Source organism: Nyctereutes procyonoides, unplaced genomic scaffold (assembly GCF_905146905.1).
Source record: "Nyctereutes procyonoides isolate TBG_1078 unplaced genomic scaffold, NYPRO_anot_genome, whole genome shotgun sequence".
Taxonomy (NCBI): domain Eukaryota; kingdom Metazoa; phylum Chordata; class Mammalia; order Carnivora; family Canidae; genus Nyctereutes; species Nyctereutes procyonoides.
This window is the reverse complement of record NW_026575020.1, coordinates 37,730,830-37,749,247: the sequence shown is the minus strand read 5'-3', so window position 1 is coordinate 37,749,247 and position 18,418 is coordinate 37,730,830. Positions and strand designations below refer to the sequence as shown.

At 53.7% G+C, this 18,418-nt stretch overlaps 2 protein-coding genes across 2 annotated transcripts; one reads left to right on the top strand and one right to left on the bottom strand.

The window, feature by feature from the left end:
- Window positions 1-23: 23 nt before the first annotated feature.
- On the top strand, window positions 24-14,124 carry TTC16 (tetratricopeptide repeat domain 16). The gene is made up of 14 exons (XM_055309414.1): window positions 24-98; window positions 1,142-1,314; window positions 1,638-1,728; window positions 1,887-2,030; window positions 3,022-3,122; window positions 3,214-3,343; window positions 5,174-5,388; window positions 6,418-6,662; window positions 7,024-7,165; window positions 9,951-10,116; window positions 10,668-10,814; window positions 10,972-11,244; window positions 12,592-12,679; window positions 13,045-14,124. Exons 1-14 carry the CDS (start codon window positions 24-26, stop codon window positions 14,025-14,027), a joined length of 2,973 nt encoding a protein of 990 aa, XP_055165389.1. The 3' UTR covers window positions 14,028-14,124.
- Window positions 14,125-14,191: 67 nt separating this feature from the next.
- TOR2A (torsin family 2 member A) lies at window positions 14,192-17,843 on the bottom strand. The gene is made up of 5 exons (XM_055337994.1): window positions 17,649-17,843; window positions 16,804-17,069; window positions 15,953-16,128; window positions 15,139-15,266; window positions 14,192-14,929 (listed from the first exon to the last, which is right to left on the bottom strand). The coding sequence occupies exons 1-5, from the start codon at window positions 17,797-17,799 to the stop codon at window positions 14,685-14,687; spliced, it is 966 nt and encodes a 321-aa protein (XP_055193969.1). The 5' UTR covers window positions 17,800-17,843; the 3' UTR covers window positions 14,192-14,684.
- Window positions 17,844-18,418: the final 575 nt, after the last annotated feature.

Below are 18,418 nucleotides of genomic sequence, written 5' to 3'. Positions count from 1 at the left end.
CGGAGCCTGTGAGCGTCCTGGAGATGGTGCCTAGCAACGCCGGGAGTGGGCCCCGGGAGATCCTCCCGGAAGGGGAATTCATGGCAAACTCCGGAGAGGTGCGCCAGAGGGTCCTGGGAGAAGAGACCGAGGCTGGGTTCGCAGGCTGGCTTCTCCTGGTTCTAAGTCCAGGAGAGGCAGGATAAGTTGTGCAGTTCAGGAAAAGTACCTGGGCGCAGCGCAGAGAGAACTGAGGGCTTGAGACGTGTGAGCGGTTGGGGAGGTCGGAGAGGTGGCACTGGCCCAGACTCGACGATGAGAGAAGAGGCGGGATCTACGAGATCTTTTTTTTTTTTTTAATGTATATTCAGGTTTTTTTATATCAATTTTATACTTAATGGTGTCATCATGAAATGTTTCCCACATCATTACGACTTTTACAGATATTCTTTTTTTTTTCTTTTATTGTTTTTAAAGATTTTATTTATTTATTCATAAGAGAGAGAGAGGCAGAGACACAGGCAGAGGGAGAAGCAGGCTCCATGCAGGGAGCCCAATGTGGGGACTCGATCCCGGGACTCCTGGATCACGCCCTGAGCCAAAGGGAGACGCTCAACCACTGAGCCACCCAGGCGCCCCCGGATCTAAGAGATCTTAAGAGATCTTTAGGAAGTGGGATAGACAGGACATGAGGACTGATAGGGATTGGTGGCTGGCTGAAAAGGTGGACTCACCAAAGGTGGGAAAGCCTGGGGCAGAAGTCAGGTGAGGTGTTTTATTTGGCCTGCTGGGCATGAGAGTCCCACAGGATATGCAGAGGACTGCAGGACCTCCTGGGCCTCGGCTTGGGGCAGCGCCTGAGCTGGAGGCATTAGTTTTGGGTGGTGGGAAATGGAGGTGAAGCTGAGGGGGACCAGGAGGAGAGCAGAGTGCAGTGTGAGTTTAAGAACCCAGGCCCCTGACCTTGATCATAGGACTGGAGACAGAAGTTGGAACATCCCTAAAGAGAATGGGACTGGAAGTGCCACCAGAACCCAAATTGTGCCTCCTACCAGCCTCATTTCTAGCTTTTGATCATTCTGTAAAACAGGATGGGAGAGTGTGTAAGAGGCACAGGGGTCATCTCTGAGGCCTGCCCCAGCTTGCTGTCCCTTGGTTCTAGGATGGTCTGGAGCTTGACCCGTCTCCATCACAGCACATCCCAAAGCCATGGGTGTTTCCAGTTCCAAAGGAGAACATAGAGCGCATCTTTGGGAGCAGCCAGGTGTTCCAGAACTTTGATGATGTGAAACCAAAGATCACGGGATTAACAGTGCCCCTCAAAGTCAGGGAGTAGTGAGTGACTGCCTTGTCCAGGGTCCCAGGTTCCCATCCTGCACAGCCAGTGACATGCCTTGGGTCAATTAATCTCCCTCTCAGGGCTTCAGTGAACTCCTCTGTATAATAGGGCACTTCTACCTCAGCAGATGAAAGGCTGTGGCCCTGGATGAGCTCCGAGTGTCAGGCTCCTCTCCCTGGGTCTCTGTCTACCTGCCCTACCCTGTCTCTCCACCAAAGCCCCTCCTCCTCCCAACCCACTCCCATGGCCACAGCTGTATGCCCTGGGTTGGTCAAAGTCAGGGTCAGCCCCTCTGCCTGTGCCCCGCCTGCCCCCACAGCTACCACCAAGGCCAGCAGTGCTTGGAGCAAGAGGACTGGGAGATGGCCGTGCTGTTCTTTTCCCGTGCCCTCCACCTGGACTCCCAGCTGGTAAGAGGGTGGGCATGGACGGTTGCTAACACTTTGCCCTCACTGTCATGCCTGCCAGGCTCCTCCTCTCAGGGCCATCAAGTCCCTTCTGGTAATTGAGCATCAGGCCCCAGCAGACTGTAGGGAGAAGACAGCAGTCTGTGTCCGCTCTCCCTCAGGTAGACTTCTATGCTTTACGAGCTGAGGCCTACATCCAGCTCTGTGACTTCTCCTCGGCCGCCCAGAATCTACGAAGGGCTTCCTCCTTCCAGCCTGAGAACACCAAGTACTTGGAGCGCCTTACCCTGGTCCTTTACCTGCAGGTGCCTGGGGCTGCCATGGACCCACCCACCACATCCACCCCACACCCAAGCCTCTTGGCTCTCCCTCCAGCTGTGGGGGATTTCCTTGCTCCTGGGACCAGCTCTTGTCTCTCTGGGGACCATCTGTCCCTGTATTGCAAATGGCTACCTGCCACCCCTTTCATGACCTCTCCCACCTCCAGAGTTGGCTTACTGCCAGGGCTGGTAAAGTTTTGCAGCATTACCCAGTAGAACTTTCCGCAGTGATGATAGTGGTCTACTCTGCACTGTCCAATCTGGTAGCCATTAGCAATGTGGTAACTGCTGAGCCCTTGAAATATATTAAGTGTGACTAAGGAATTGATTTTAAAATTTTATTTCATTAATTAACTTAAATTTATGGGGATCCCTGGATGGCTCAGCAGCTTAGCACCTGCCTTTGGCCCAGGGCATGATCCTGGAGTCTCAGGCTCGAGTCCCACATCGGGCTCCCTGCATGGAGCCTGCTTCTCCCTCTGCCTGTGTCTCTGCCTCTCTCATGAGTAAATAAATAAAATCTTTAAAAAAAAAAAAAGAAAAGAAACTTAAATTTGCATAGCCACATGAAGCAGGTGGCTGCTATCATGGCACTAGCATCAGGAGGCTCTAAGTGCTGGAAAGGTCATAGCACCTCCCTTTACAATTCAAAAGAAAAATATTAAACCACAAGATAGCAACAAAGTCCAAGATTTTCTGTTACTCTGTTTCTGTTTCTGTATCGCTGTCTTTTGCCAGCTGTATAATCCTGTCTCTGCTGTCTCTCCTTTGCTCTGTATCTCCATCTCTACACTGTCACTGTCTCCCCATGTCTCTGTCTCTCTCCATCTCTATGTCTCTGTCCCCTAGTCTCTCCCAGACCTACAGAGCTGTCTCCATCTTTTGTTTCTCTCTCCCCTCCTGCCCCAGTGGGTGCGCGGGGGTGCTGCTGGGCCAGAGTCAAAATCAGAAGGAACCACCCCACTATGTCCCCCAGGGCCAGTGCCTATTCGAGCAATGTGCCTTCCCGGACGCTCTGAAAGTCTTCTCGCAGGCCTCCATGCTCCAGCCCGAGAAAGCCAGCTTCCGCTACCGATGGTGAGAGGCGGCTGCACGCCCGGGTTCTCTCTGCCGCCCCTTCCTGCCCCTCTCGCTCGACAGACAGAGTGCCTCTGCCCTCTGTCCTCAGCATGGCCTGTCTCCTGGCTCTCGAACGGTATCAGGACTGCCTCTCCCTTGTCACCAAGGAGGTGATGCTTGGCATGACCAATGCTGATGTCTTCATCCTCCGGGCCAGGCTCTACAACTTCTTACAGAAGGTAGAATGGGTGACCCGCCCCCTGTATGGGTGCCCACAGCCAACCCTGAGATTAGTGGAAGCCACTAGGCTGTGTGGTGGGGACCTGTGCTGACCACTTGCATGGTTCTGCTACCACTCAGTTGTAGCTCTGTGCCAGGCCTGTGTCGGCCCCCAGAAGCCACAAAGTGAGAACCCTGTGCCAGCCCTGCCCTCGTGGAACTCAGAGCCTAGGGGAGACGTCCTTGAGCAGATGATTACACAGAGAATGATTTCACAAGTGTGGGAAGCAGCACGGTGTGGGGGCGCCCAAGGATCCGTTAGATAAGGTGTCCTCCCTCCTCCTTTCCTGTCTCTCCTTATTTGCCTCACTGTCAGGGCTTGGAGCCAGACAGTACAAGGAACAGCTTGGGGACAAGGGAGACTTGGGGTCACAAGAGAGGAGGGACTGCAGGTATGAGAGGGTATCAGGCAGGGTTCTGTGATCCGAGGAGGCCCCTGACCCCTTCCTGGGGGCAGCAGGAGCCTCAAAAGGGTACTTCTTGGGACAGTAGGCTTTAGAAAGATCGTCTGGCTACCAGTGGGAGTCTGGCCTGGAGGGGCAAGTCTGGAGGCCAGGAGCCTGGCTGCCATCCAGCCCGAGAGGAGGGTGGAGGGGAGGATGGCCATTGGATGGCCAGAAAGGGGCAAGTCCCACAGTTCTTTTGGAAGTCAGGAGCAGAGACTGATGGGGGAGGGCATGAGGAAAAGGGAAGAATCCAGAACAATGGTGCTAGAACTTGGCCTGGCGCCTAGGAGATGGGAAACTCAGGAGGACCAAGGGGTGGGCATGTTCACCTTGGTCCCAAATGGCGCATCCTGGGGGAAGCTGGAAATTGAGCCTCCCTATGCTGGGGGCTGGGCTTTGGGCCTCACAAGTGAGTCAGTGAGAGAGTTTCCTTCCAGGGCAGGAGACTAGTAATTATTGGTAATCATTGGCTGTGGGAGTTTGGCCCCTCTTGCCACCTCAGCCCCTGTGATGCATAAGTACATTCTAAGCCCTTGAGTCATGCTTGTCTTTAAGACTAGGAGGTAATCATTTGAAGAGATACAACCCATTGTCCTCTTTTCACAGATGAAGAAATGGGTCCAGAGGGCCTGAGTGACTTGCCCAAGGTCACACAGTCAGTTCTGGTGCGGTGCTGCCCTTGAACCCAAGCCCACCTACTCCAAAGCCCTGTTCTAGCCTCTGCCATCTTCCCCCTCACACCTTTGTAACTTCCACTCACACTTGCTGTCCACACTATTCTCCCTGCCCACTGTCCAGCCCATTAACCTACAGGATGCTTGCTAAAACTGTTTGTTGACTGACTGACAGACTTGCTCACCCGGTGGGAGGTATTTGCCTGGGGATGTTTTCTGCTGTTGTCAGAGTTGTCTTGGGCTTAAAGGTTAGGGGAGTGGGGGAGGGCATGTGCATGGGAGGTTAGGGAGGATATGACAGTCCTGGTCAGGAGGCCACACCCTTCCCCAAGGAGGAGGCATCTGCAACACCATTCTTTTTTTTTTTTTTTTTTTTTTTTTTACAACACCATTCTATAGCAGAAACAGCCCAGGCTGGCCTGGCTCACCTGAGGTCACATCTGGAGAGGGACCAACAGGGATGGGGTCTGGGATGGGATTTTCCCACAATGCCCCCTGCTTTGCTTCTTTCACAAGGCAAAAAAGGTGGCACCGCAATGCAGGGACATTGATGATGGGTGACATGGTGCAGGCCTGCCCAGAGAGAGGCTCTTAAAGGCCTGGAGGGGTGCTCCCACCATGGCACAGGGCAGAGCTCAGCTTAGCCTCTGCTTAGCCTCTGCCCCTGCAGCCCAGCCTCTGCTATCGAGACCTGCACAGTGCCTTGCTGTTGGACCCCAAGCATTCGCAGGCCAAGGTGTTGCTCCAGATGATGGTGGACCAAGCCCAGCAGGCACGTCAGGATGCTGGGATCCTAGCTGTGCAGGGCAAGCTACAGCATGCTCTGCAGCGCATCAACTGTGCCATCGAGAACAACCCTCTGGACCCTCGCCTTTTCCTCTTCCGGTACTGTGTGGGGAAGTACCCATCTTGGGTCCTGCTCTATGGTCTCAGGAGAGGCCGTGAGCCGCCCCAGGCCTCAATTTCCCCAAGTAGCCTCTAATAATCCTCCTCTACTCCCCATTAAGGTCAAAACCAGGGAGAGGTCTTAGCTGCTATTGCCCTTAGAGGAGGGCCAGGCAGCCACTTAGTTCACCTGGGAATCCTGGATCCCTGGGCCTGCTGAGCATTCACTCTGGGAGGCTCGGGCTTGAATCTACCCATTGCCCTTCTATTATGGGATTTGGGGCCTTTTTTTTAAAAAAAAGATTTTATTTATTTATTCATAGAGACAGAGAAAGAGAGAGGCAGAGACACAGACAGAGGGAGAAACAGGCTCCATGCAGGGAGCCCAATGTGGGTCTCAATCCAGGGTCTCCAGGATCACGCCCTGGGCTGCAGGCCGTGCTAAACCGCTGCGCCACCGGGGCTGCCCGGATTTGGGGCCATTTAACTTGCCTGAGTCGGGCAGCCCCGGTGGCGCAGCGGTTTGGCACCACCTGCAGCAAGGGGTGTGATCCTGGAAGACCTGGGATCGAGTCCCACATCGGGCTCCCTGCATGGAGCCTGTTTCTCCCTCTGCCTGTGTCTCTGCCTCTCTCTCTGTGTGTCTACGAATAAATAAATAAAATCTTAAAAAGAAAAAAAGGAAAAGATTAAAAAAAATAATAATAATAACTTGCCTGAGTCTAGGTTTTCTCGTATAAACAGTGGGGTAAAACATCTGTCCCCAGTACTGAAAGGCCTTAGCATAGAGGTTGGTGCACACCTACTTCCTAAAAAGAAAGATGTAAGGTATTTTTGTGTAAAGCAAAACTACCAGTGACCAATGGGCTATCCGAGTAGTAATCCAGAGCCAGCTCCACAGCCGAACCAGTGCATGAAGAGGGGACCCTCTTGTCACCTGCCAAATTCGGAAGGCTCAGAGGAGGCAACATCTCAGCTGGCTGCCCAGGTGGATGGGGTAGCCTTGGCCTTCATGTCCCTCCCCCACAGGGGCACCATCTACCGCAGGCTCCAGGAGTTTGATAGCGCTGTGGAGGACTTCCTAAAGGCATTGGACATGATGAGTGCAAGCCAGGAGGGAGAGGTGCAGCAGGCTCAGCGGCAGCTGCTGCTGGCCTACAATGACTTTGCAGTGCACTGCTACCTGCAGGGTGCCTACCAGGAGGGTGTGCTGCTGCTCAACAAAGCCCTCAAGGATGAGCAGCAGGAGAAGGGCCTCTACATCAATCGTGGTGGTGAGTGGGGGCCGCCCCTGACCCTCTAAGGCCTGGGCTGGGCACTTGAGGCCCCACAGGGAGGGGAGGGGGGAGGCAGGAGGAGGGGAAGAACCTCAGGGCCCTGGGGACACACACTGCAAAGTGTTGTCTTAGACTGACTGGCTACAGCCTCTTCAAAATGCTCAGAATCCAGTGGCTGGAGAAAAGGGCCCTAGGGCACGGAAAACCTTGGTAGACGCCCTCCACCACCCACAGGATTTCAGAAGTTCACAGCCACCAGTCTCAAGATCCCTCTGGGAGCTGGAGCAAGCCAGGCTGGGGCTCCTGGGCACTGGGGTTGGGGGCCCACTCAGCCTCCACGTCTGTCCCCATCCCCCAGATTGCTTCTTCCAGCTGGGCAACCTGACCTTTGCAGAGGCAGACTACCAGCAGGCGCTGGCGCTGAGCCCGCAGGACGAGGGGGCCAACCTACGCATGGGCCTACTGCAGGAGAAGATGGGTTTCTGCGAGCAGAGGAGCAGGTGCACAAGCTCAGGGTGGTCCCCGGGGCAGGGCTGCGGGCAGGGCTGGGCCTGGCATGGGGCTGCTGGGATCCCTGGGTCAACATCTTCTGCTCTCCCAGGTCTGCCTCCTAAATAATGGTTTTGGTTTTCAAGTATTTGTGAAAAATTCTTCACTTTTTTCCTGAATATTGTTATGACAATTGTGCTTTTTATAATAAACTTAAGAACACGGAATGTTCCTTCTAATATCTGTCTCCCATCACCAACCCCTCCATCGGTTTGGTAAGGATCCCTCCAGATGGTTTCCTATACATATATTAACACTTATTATCATTTTACAAAAGTGACGTCATGCTGTTTTTTGACTTGCTTTTTTATTTCCAATGTCATTATATATATGATGACCTCATTCTCTTTTATTATTTGCCTAGTATTCCATTCTATGAAGTACCACAATGCATTTCTTTAGACAACCCTCCACTGATGAGTATTTGGGCTGTTTTCTGTTTTTTTTTTTTAAAGATCTATTTATTTATTCATTCAGAGAGAGTGAAGAGAGAGGCAGAGACATAGGCAGAGGGAGAAGCAGGCTCCATGCAGGAAGCCCGATGTGGGACTCGATCCTGGGTCTCCAGGATCACACCCCGGGGCTGCAGGCGGCGCTAAACCGCTGTGCCACCGGGGCTGCCTTATTTTCTCTTTTTGATTATAAATAATGTAATGAGCACATAGGACATACATTTTCACGCATTACACTAATAATGCCATATTAGATTGCTAGAAGCTAAAGTATTGTTAAAGGGTGTGAATATTTAACATTTTTTAAAACATTTTAAAATTTTATTTGACAGAGAGAGAGAGAGAGTGAACAATCAGGGGGAATAACAGAGGGAGAGGGAGAGGCTGAGGCAGGCTCTCGGCCAAGCAGGAAGCCCGATGTAGGGCTCAATTGCAGGACCCTGGGGTCATGACCTGACTGGAAGGCAGACACCTAACTAACTGAACCACCCAGTCACTCCAAACATTTATTTTTTTAAAGATTTTTTATGGGATCCCTGGGTGGCGCAGCGGTTTGGCGCCTGCCTTTGGCCCAGGGCGCGATCCTGGAGACCCGGGATCGAGTCCCACGTCGGGCTCCCGGTGCATGGAGCCTGCTTCTCCCTCTGCCTGTGTCTCTGCCTCTCTCTCTCTCATTCTATGTGACTATCATAAATAAATAAAAATTAAAAAAAAATTTAAAGATTTTTTATATTTTATTTATGTGTGAGAGACACACAGAGAGAGGCAAACATAGGCAGAGGGAGAAGCAGGCTTCCTGCGGGGAGCCCAGTGCAGGACTCGATTCCTGGACCCCAGGATCATGCCCTGAGCTTAAGGCACTCAACCACTGAGATACCCAAGTGCCCCCGCCCTGAACATTTAACACTTTTAAACATAATATCTGACTGTTCTCCACAAACAGTGAGCCACTGTAAACTTGCCCTAGGAAAGGAGAATCTTGGTTTCCTGAAAGCTCCATACTGCAGGGCGTTAAGACTAATTTCAACTCTGCTAATCTAGTAGGCAAAAAATGCTCTCTCACAATTGATTCTTGTCCCATGTTTAAATTGGTAGTGCAATCCAGCATCTTTTTCGTGTGTGGGGGGTCATAATGGCTGGCTCAAACCTTTTGCCCATTTTGCTGTTAAATTGCTCATGAAGGGGCATGCCACTGGCACGATCAGTAGAGAACATGGCTCTTGATCTCGAGGTTGCGAATTCGAGCCCCACATTGGGCGTAGAGCCTACTGAAATAACTAAGATTTTTTAAAAAATAAATTGCCCGTTAAAACTTGTATTGTTGTTAGAAGAGTTCTTTGTAGGCTAGGAAAATTAACTTATTGTCTGCCTTCTGTAGGAAATTTTATTTCTCCTATTTATTGCTTTTCTTTTTATTTATTTTTAAGAACTTATTCATGAGAAATACAGAAGGCAGAGACACAGGCAGAGGAAGAGGGAGAAGCAGACTCCTCATAGGAAGGCTGATGTGGGACTGGATCCCAGAATTTCAGGATCACACCCTGAGCTAAAGGCAGACACTCAACGGCTGAGCCACTCAGGTGTCCCTATTTATTGTTTTCTTTGTGGCAGTTTTGCTACTCAGTAACTTGGGATTCAATCATAGTCAAATTAATTCTCATTTTTAGCTGCTGGGTTTGTGACATTCTCAGAAAGGTCCTCCTTACTCCATGATGTTGAAAACATTCACTTAGGGACGCCTGGGTGGCTCTGGGATCCTGAATCAGTCCTGCATCGGGCTCCCTACAGGCAGCCTGCTTCTCCCTCTGCCTATGTCTCTGCCTCTCTCACTCTCTCTCATGAATAAATAAATAAACCTTAATTTTTTTTTTTAAAAAATTCACTTATTCTGGGGTCTTATACTAGCATTTAAGTGTTGGGGCTGTTAAGAGTATAGCTGATAGGATCCCTGGGTGGCGCAGCGGTTTGGCGCCTGCCTTTGGCCCAGGGCGCAATCCTGGAGACCCGGGATCGAATCCCACGTCAGGTTTCCGGTGCATGGAGCCTGCTTCTCCCTCTGCCTGTGTCTCTGCCTCTCTCTCTCTCTCTCTCTGTGACTATCATAAATAAAAATAAAATAAAATAAAAAGAGTATAGCTGATAGGAAAAGAGCAGAGGGGATGGTAGAGGTAAGGGGAGCAGAGACCATCCCAATCTCCCCTACATTCCCCCGTGGGGCCCAGGATTCCCATTTCCCTCCTTGGGGCCCAGCTCACAACAGCCCATGGGGCACTGTGTCCTGCAGGCAGTTCCATAAGGCAGAGAGCCACTTCTCAATGGCTATCCAGCACAACCCCAAGAGAGCCCAGTACTACCTGCACCGCGCCAGGAGCCGGCAGCTCCTGCAGAACATTTTGGGGGCCCGCCTGGATGTTGCCACCGTCCTGCTTCTCAACCCCAAGCAACCCAAGGTAGGTTCCTGCTGGGCCAGGAGGACAGGCTCCAGAGTCAATACCCTTGGTCACCTCAAGATTCTCCCTGTTCCTAAAAGAAGTCTGGTTTCCTAGCAAAACTAACAGCTGCTGATGCCAGGCACTTACATGGTGCCAGATACTGTTCTAGCCACTTCAACGTGTGTTCTGTTTACTGCTCTTCCAACACCAGAGACCGGTAACATTATCACACCTCCCCATGGCCCCCACCCCCCGCCATTTTGTACGTGAAGAGCGGAGGGCTCAGAGAAGTCAGTACCCATGGCCCACCCACCTCTTCCTGGCACAGGCTTAGAGGTCAGACCTGCCCTGCTGGCTCCAGCACCGGGGGTTGGCCATGTCCGAGCCCCCTCTCCCAGTAGACCTCCACACAGGCTCCTCCCAGTTCTGGGGCAAGCTGGTCTGGCGCTCTTAAATCAATAATTTGTAAACCCTTCCCCTGTGAGCCCTGAGAAGGGCTCTGCGAGGTCAGGGGAGCCCCACACCCGTCTGCTCCGTGTGTTGGCCCACACCCGGTTCTTCCCTGGCAGCTGCTCCCACTGATGACCAACCTCTTCCCGGGCATGTCGGTGGAAGAAGTGCTCTGCAGCCAGGTGGCCCACCTGGCCAGGCTGCAGTTGGATCGGGTGTTGGAAAGCAGCCTGCAGGCTGGCATCCCTCAAGGCATCATGGGGCAAGTTCCTCAAGCAGGGGTTGCTGGCCAGTGGGAAATGGTTGGGCATCAAGGTTCCTCCTGCCCCTGCTTCCTCCTCAAGCCATTCTCCAGATGCTGGGGATGGTGCACTGAGTCAGGGGGGCTTACTCAGCACTCTGGGGCCATGGCTTGGCAGGCAGCTCAGGGAGCGGGAACGAGTGCGCCAGAAGGCTCGGGCACTGCAGTTCTGGTGGAAACCTGCCTTTGGGACCTCTGAAGAGCTCCAGGCCACTCCCCAGACCCAGAAAGGAAAGCCAGAAGGTCCAAACCAAGAAGCTGAGGCCCCCCAAGAGGAGGAAGAGGTGAGTGGGCCACACACTGGGATTTGGGGTAGAGTATACCCCAAGCCAGGGCTGAGGGATGCAGACTGGCCAGAGGCTGGCATCCAGGCCTGGTTCTGCCACCACTCAGCCGTGTGACGGGGCTGGGGTCCTTTTGCCGTGAGATGGGGATGGTACCAATAAAGGGTACCCCTGAGATGTGGGCCCCTCACAGAGAGGCCTCCCCACACCTTGCCACACTCAGCTTCATAAATTCTGTGTGCACCGGCCATTTGTGCCAGGATTTTCTTAATTCTTTTTATGGAATGTCATGTAAATACAGAAAAGTACACATGTCATCAGTGAGTGAACTGATGAATTTTCACAAACTGAATACACCCATGACACCATTACCTATAGAAAGAACAAACTCCCAGCTCCCCAGAAGCCCCCTCATGCCCCCCGCTAGGTCTTTTCCTTAGCCCAGTGCACCTCCATGGTGGTCCTGATTCCTAACATCACAAATGAACCTGCCTGTCCCCTGTCCCTCACATCAGTGGACATGTAGGGTGTACCTGCTTGTCTCAGACTCCCTTCCTTAAGCATGTTTGTGAGGTGCATCTAAGTTGATGGCTCATTCTCACCTTTGTGGAGAAGTCCATCCTGTGAAAGTCCCACGATCTATCCACTCAGCCGCTGATGGACAGCAAGTACATTTGTGTTCAAAGGAAACTGAAAATGAAGTCAATGGAAGACCAGCCTCCTTTGCCATAACCGGAAAAGGCTAGTGCTACAGTTCTCTCGCTCACAATGGAACACAAACATACAAAACTTTGATCTGTGCACCTCCTGAAGTCATTGTGAGCTCCCTCCCTTAGGAAGATGTGGAACTGGCATCTGCTGGGTGCTAGAACTCTGCCCACCCCCTCCCTGCTTCCCCACGCTCCCCACTGCCAGCAGGTGTGAGTGGGCCAGAGGCATCCAGCAGCTAAGAGGCTGGCTGTGGAGTCCACAGGCCTGGATTCAAGCTCTGCTCCTCTGCTTCTTAGCTGAGTGTCGTGGGCAGACTGCTTAGGCTCCTGGAGCCTTGGTTTCTGGGCCATGAAACGGTAAAAGTAGTATTTCCCTCCCAGATACGTGGGAAGATGAAATTGATGGGCATGGTAAGCATAAAGAGCTCTGCAGTTCTTCATTAGCCATTCCCCATGGTAGGGCACTTTACATTTTTCAGAGGCCTCTCCCACACTGAAACTAATTTGCATTTTGCAGATGGCAAAACCGAGGCCCAAGCAGCCTCTCCAATACTGGCTTTCTCAGAGTACCCTGCCAGTCTAGTCTGACCACTGCCCTTTCTATCCAGTCTTTGGCCTCTCCACATGCAGCCCAGCCCTAACTGGGGCCCCTGGAACAGCTCTAAACTGCTGATCTTCCTTCCAGAGCTGAGCCACTGGCCTGGAGCCTCCTATATCCTATAACTGCCCTACCTGTCTTCTGCCCTAGGAGGAGAAGCCGGAGCCCACACCCAGCAGGGTGAGGTCCCTGTCTGACAGCTACCTTGACCAGACCTCTTCAGGCTCCAGCTTGGGCTGTAAGTCCCCAATGCTCCTTCCAGGCCAGTAAGCCAAAGCAGCAGAGTAGGTAAAGATCAGAGACTCCTTGGCCTGCTTGTCCATTTGGGCTCTGCTACTTTATAGCTCTGTGATTATAAAGCAGGAATAAGAATTCTCACTTTGAATGGGGCATGGTGAGCCTTCAGTATCTCCCACTTACCCTACAACCCTGGCCCACCTGTCGGGGTTGGGTTGCCGAGAAAGGTTAGGTTGGCCTCATCTGGCAGGCCTTCTCCTTGGCCATGCAAAGCCTCTGGGAGGCAAGGGTAAGGCCTACACATCCTTTTCCTGGAGCTGTCTAGGGAGGGCAGCCTAACGGATGCTCTTGGCACATCTTTCCCAGTCAGGACCATGTCCACCTCAGACACAGAGATGTCCGCTATCTGCCAGGAATACAAGATGACCTCAGCCACTGCTGTGACATCCTCTGATTCCTCACTGCTGAAGACTCAGTCCTCAGACCTGTTGGAGAACAGGGACGACCCAAGCTTGAGCCACAGCTCCAGAAAAACCAAGGCCACCCAGGTCCAGAACTGGAGGGCCCACAAGATTGAAACTGCCCAGGGCCAGAACTGGAGGCCCAGCAAGACCGAAGCTGCCCAGGGCCAGAGCCGGAGGCCCAGCAAGACTGAAGCTGCCCAGGGCCAGAGCCGGAGGCCCAGCAAGACTGAAGTTGCCCAGGGCCAGAGCCGAAGGCCCAGCAAGACTGAAGCTGCCCAGGGCCAGAGCCGGAGGCCCAGCAAGATTGAAGCGGCCCAGGGCCAGAGCCGGAGGCCCAGCACGACTGAAGCTGCCCAGGGCCAGAGCCAGAGGCCCAGCAAGACCCAAGTGGCCCAGGGCCAGAGCAGGAGGCCCAGCAAGATCGAAGTAGCCCAGGGCCAGAGCCAGAGGCCTGGCAAGACCGAAGCTATCCAGGGCCACAGCCAAAGGCCCAGCAAAACTGAAGCCACCCAGGGCCAGAGCCGAAATCCCAGCCAGACTGAAACCACCCAAGGCCCAAGACAAAAGCCTAACAAGACCAATGCTACTCAAGGCTCAAGGCAGAGGTTCAGAAAGATCAAGGCTTCCCATGGCCAGAGCTGGCGACCCAGTAAGGCTGCCACCCACGGCGGGAGCAGGGGATTGATCCGAAGTTCCAGCAAGACCAAAGATTTCTATGATCCAAGTTGGAGCCCCAGCAATACAGAGAACACTCAGGACCAATCCCAGGGGCCTAGCAAGACCAAGGCTGCCCAGAGCTGGAGCCAAAACACAAGTCTGGGTTCGAGCAAGACTGAGGTCACCTGGGGACTGAGTTCCAAACTCAGAAAACCCCAGACCACATAGGGCCTGAGCCAGAACCCCAGAAAAATCAAGGCTGTCCCAGCAGTTACACTGGTCCCCGAAGAGTCCACTCAGCTGGGCGTGGGAGAGATTCTAAGCCCTACATACACTCACTGGCACTCAGCAAAACAACCTCCTTCCAGAGCAATTAGATATCTCAGCCAATATTCCTCTGGTCCCATGGCTAAGTTTATTGTATTTGTTCTCTTATAAAATTAAAAACCTTAAAAACCAGGCCTAAGCGGCAGCTTGAATCTCTATATTCACAAAGACTGAGAAGTTTCGGCTTGACTTTCCGGTACTGGGACACAGGGTATGGAGGGACATGGGGTGTGGAGGGTTGAGAAGATGGTGCCAGAGCAAGGGGCCGAGAGTCACAGACAGAAGAGGGAGAGAGCAGCCATGAGCCATAGTCCCTGAGTTACAATTCACATCTTAAGAAGGCTTAGGCTGAGGGCAAGGTCAAGGCTCACTGAAGTTCTGGGGTCACCAGTGGTTCCGTAGGGAAGGAAGCAAAGGCCAAGATGCCTCCTCATCTTCGCTTTGGGCTCTGGGTCTTGCTCCCCAAGAGGGTCAGGAAAAGGGTCCCTACCAAGGAGGCCCCTGGCTTTCCTGCACAGCCTGGCCAGGCAGAGGAGGGCAAGGACACCATATGGAGAGTCAGAGAAAGAAGGCAATTCTGGAAGCCACAGTCTTGCAGCCGTTGGAGGAAAAGAGCTGCTCTTTCTCGGGGAAGAAGGTGGTGCTGTCCAGCACAGCCTGGATGACTTCTTCCCTCGGCTCCAGGCCCAGCTGGGCCAGCTCGTTGAGCACACAGTGTCGCACATGGTGCCGCTGCAGTGGCAGGAAGGGCACCAGGACGTCCAGGAGGTGCTCTTCCATGATGCCGGAGTGCCAGAAGCCATCTGCAGAAAGGGGCAAAGGGGGAAGGGTCTGTATTGGGTTCCAGGAGCTTGTATGACAGCTGGGTGTGCCAAAGCCTGGCCTGAGAAATCCCGATGACAGTGGGTAGAGCACCAGACCCAGGGAGAAGCTGGCCCGGCCCAGGCAATGTGGGTGTGAAGCCTCAGCCTGCCGAAGTCACCCCAGGGTGGGCCTCCCCAGCTGAACTCACGGTGTGGGTTGTCCAGCACAGCCTGGGAAATGACCAGCTCCAGCTCCTGCAGGCGGATCTCCTCCCGATCCCGGCGGCTGCGCCACGCCTCCAGTGCCACCTGGTTGATCTGCTCACCGCCAGTGTTGCTGAAACCCATGGGGGGACGCAGGCCGTGGCTCAGACCGTGGTGGCGGGGCAGGATTTGGCTCTTACTTCCCATGTGCCACCCAACGTGACATGAGCCTGGAGACCCAGTTCAGCAGGAGCCAAATCCACTGAAAACACCCCATAGGAACCACTTCCCCTCTCCAGAGGTTTTGTCTACCATGTGATGCCTGGAGATTCATCTGGATGTGCCATGCACTTTAAAGTTTACAAAACACTTTTGGGTCCCTTAACTGACTTTCCCTCCCCCAGCCTCTAGGAGGACAGTGGGGTATTAATAAACCTGCTGTGTGGAAGAGGAGATGGGAGTTCAGAGAGGTGAAGAGATTTGCCCAAGAAAACATGGCTAGAACTCTTAGAGGTGGGACTAGAATTCAAGTCCTATTTTCCCCAGGTCTATGTCTCCTGGCCACAAAGGAGGGAAAACACTTAGCCTGGCAGGGCTTCCACAAAGAAACAGTGAGGATCCCAAAGACTGAGCCCAGAGTGAGCTTTGAGATTGTCAAAATCTGAATATACAGTGTCACAGCCAGAGTTTAAGGGGCTTTGGGAAACACCAACTGGGCCCCAGGGGAAAGGTACTCTGGTATGGGACCACAGGCCAAGACTGGATAGCTGAGACCTTGGACAAATATCCCCCATCATGCTGCTGCAAAGCTGGGCCCACCTGATGAAGATGAAGATAGCTTTGCGATAGTTGGTCCCGAACACAACCCAGGAGGAGCCCAGGAAAGGTCGCAGGACTTCCATCAGGCCTGGGGCCAGCTTGTCCATCTCGTCAAAGAGGAACAGGGAGCGGCTGCAGGCTGTGAGGTTCCCCTGGACCCAGCTCTTAAGCTCCTTCTGCAGGGAAGAGGCAGGAGTTTGAAGGTACCTGGAGATACTCCTCTAATTCAGACTTCTTCCCATGGTAAGAACCCCTTTTCCCAGGAAGGTCTGGTCTCCCAGAGAGAACTAACCCTTTCGTGGGGCTGGTGGCCAAACTGTGGCCCTGAGGGGTCAGAGACTCGTTCAAGTTCACACACACAGCAAGTCAGCAAGCAAACAGACTCAAACCCAGGCCTCACATCTGCCTGTTCAGGACTCCTCCTCTGATATCTCCTACTTTCCATAACAGAGGAAGGTTCCTTTATGCTTCCTGAACCTTCTCAATAATGTTGACAGCTGACAAAGACCAGCCTGGAAAGTACCCTGCAATCAACAACGATGATAGTAATGAGAGCTACTATTTGCTGGATGCTTACTCTGAGCCTCAAATTGGGACCATACTTTACAGAAAGAAGGTAATGCAGACAGGCAAAGGTAAATGCTCAATACATAATACCTGCAACTATATAATCTCATGTCCTTTGTCCATCTCAAGCTCTGTTCGTGATGGGTCCTGAGGCCTGAGGCTCCAACTGGGTGTGTGACCTGGAGCAAGTGACTTTCCCTCTCTGGACTTGGGACTCATTCACTCCCTAAGGTCTGGCACCCCAACATGCAGGTGAACGGTGGTCCAGGATGCCACCAGCCTACCTTGTAGCGCTCCAGGTGGCTGGCGTGAGGGAAGTGGATGACGGGGGAAAAGTGGTGTACGTGGGGGCTGTGGAGGCCACCCCGGAAGAGGTAGTGAGCCAGCAGGGAGCTGACGTAGGACTTGCCGGTGCCTGTCCAGCCGTGCAGGGAGAGGACCAGTGGCTTGGTGGGTGCTGGGTCCTGCACGAAGGCCTTCAGTGCCTTCACTACCAGTGCCTTGGCCAAGTGCTGGCCGGCCAGGTGCTGGGCCAGGTCACACTCCAGACCTAGGGCCACAAGAAGGGCAGTATCAGAGCTGAAGACCCACCACTGGCACCGAAGGGGGTGGGGAGGAGTCACGTCTGAAACCTGGTCTAGGGATCCCTGTGTTCTGGGACATTTTTACAAACTGTCTTCGGATAGGGAGTGGGGCCCTTGGGGTCTCCGGCTGCAGCAGCCACCCTCAGACCTGGCAGCGCCCCCACCAGCTGGCCCTCTGCACTGCGCTCAGCTATAAGTGGTGGAGAGCTGTCAACAGGGTCGGCCCAAGACTCCTACCCATGCCCAAGGCAGGTATCTCCCCTGACGGCCAGTCCATTGTGGAGGCCCAATCCTCCCCCCAAGGCCCTCTCCATCCTGACAGGGTTCTGCCTGGACTCCAAACAGGCTTCCCCACACCGTCGCCCCCAGCCCGCTGCTCCAGGCTCTCGGTCCTTCAAGCCGGGCCCACTTCCGGCCCGTGCCACCCGGAAGCCTGCGGGTCCCGCCCCTCGGTTCTGCCCCCCGGGTGGCCCGGGCGCAACCCCACAGGCCGAGGCCTCCCCGGTCAGCCGGCCCCTCTGCTCCGGGCTCCTGCGGCCCCTCACCCTGAAAGTCGGGCTGGAAGTCACATTCGCAGAAGGCGCCGAAGTGGCAATGCAGCGAAGTCAGATCCCAGGCGGCGGCCGCGGCCGCCACCAGCCCCAGCAACCCGAGGAGCGAGCCCCAGGGCCTGCAGCCGAGACTCGCAGCCGCCATGCGGATGAGGCGGGAGCCCGGCGTGGGCCAACCGCCCCTCCCTAGGACCGCAACTCCCGGCGTGCATCTCTCCTCGACAGCCGCCTTCCGTAGCCTACAATTCCCGGCTTCCCCCAGAAAGGCCCGAGCCGTCCTCCCGCCGCAGGACCGGAAGGTAGCCTCTAGGGGGAGTCCGCGAACCGCCCTAATCCAGGACGGCGGGCCGCGTTTCCTTGGCCACGGTAACTAGGCGACTATAATAGCGCCAAAAGAATAATAAAGGATTATGACCACAAAAGGTGACATGACAATTGCAGCAAAAAGTTATGCGGCACCTTAAACCTTGCAAAGCGCCTTTTCCATGCTCTCTTTTTTATATGATGAAAGAGCGCTCAGTAATACAGCTTTTGGTGAGCACCTACTATGTGCGGTTAGTGTTAGGTGCCTTCGATGTCTTCTGATGGCTTTACCCGCCATACAGAGAAATGATATTTCTTTCTTTTTTTTTTAATTTTATTTTTATTTATTTATGATAGGCACACAGTGAGAGAGAGAGAGAGGCAGAGACACAGGCAGAGGGAGAAGCAGGCTCCATGCACCGGGAGCCCGACGTGGGATTCGATCCGGGTCTCCAGGATCG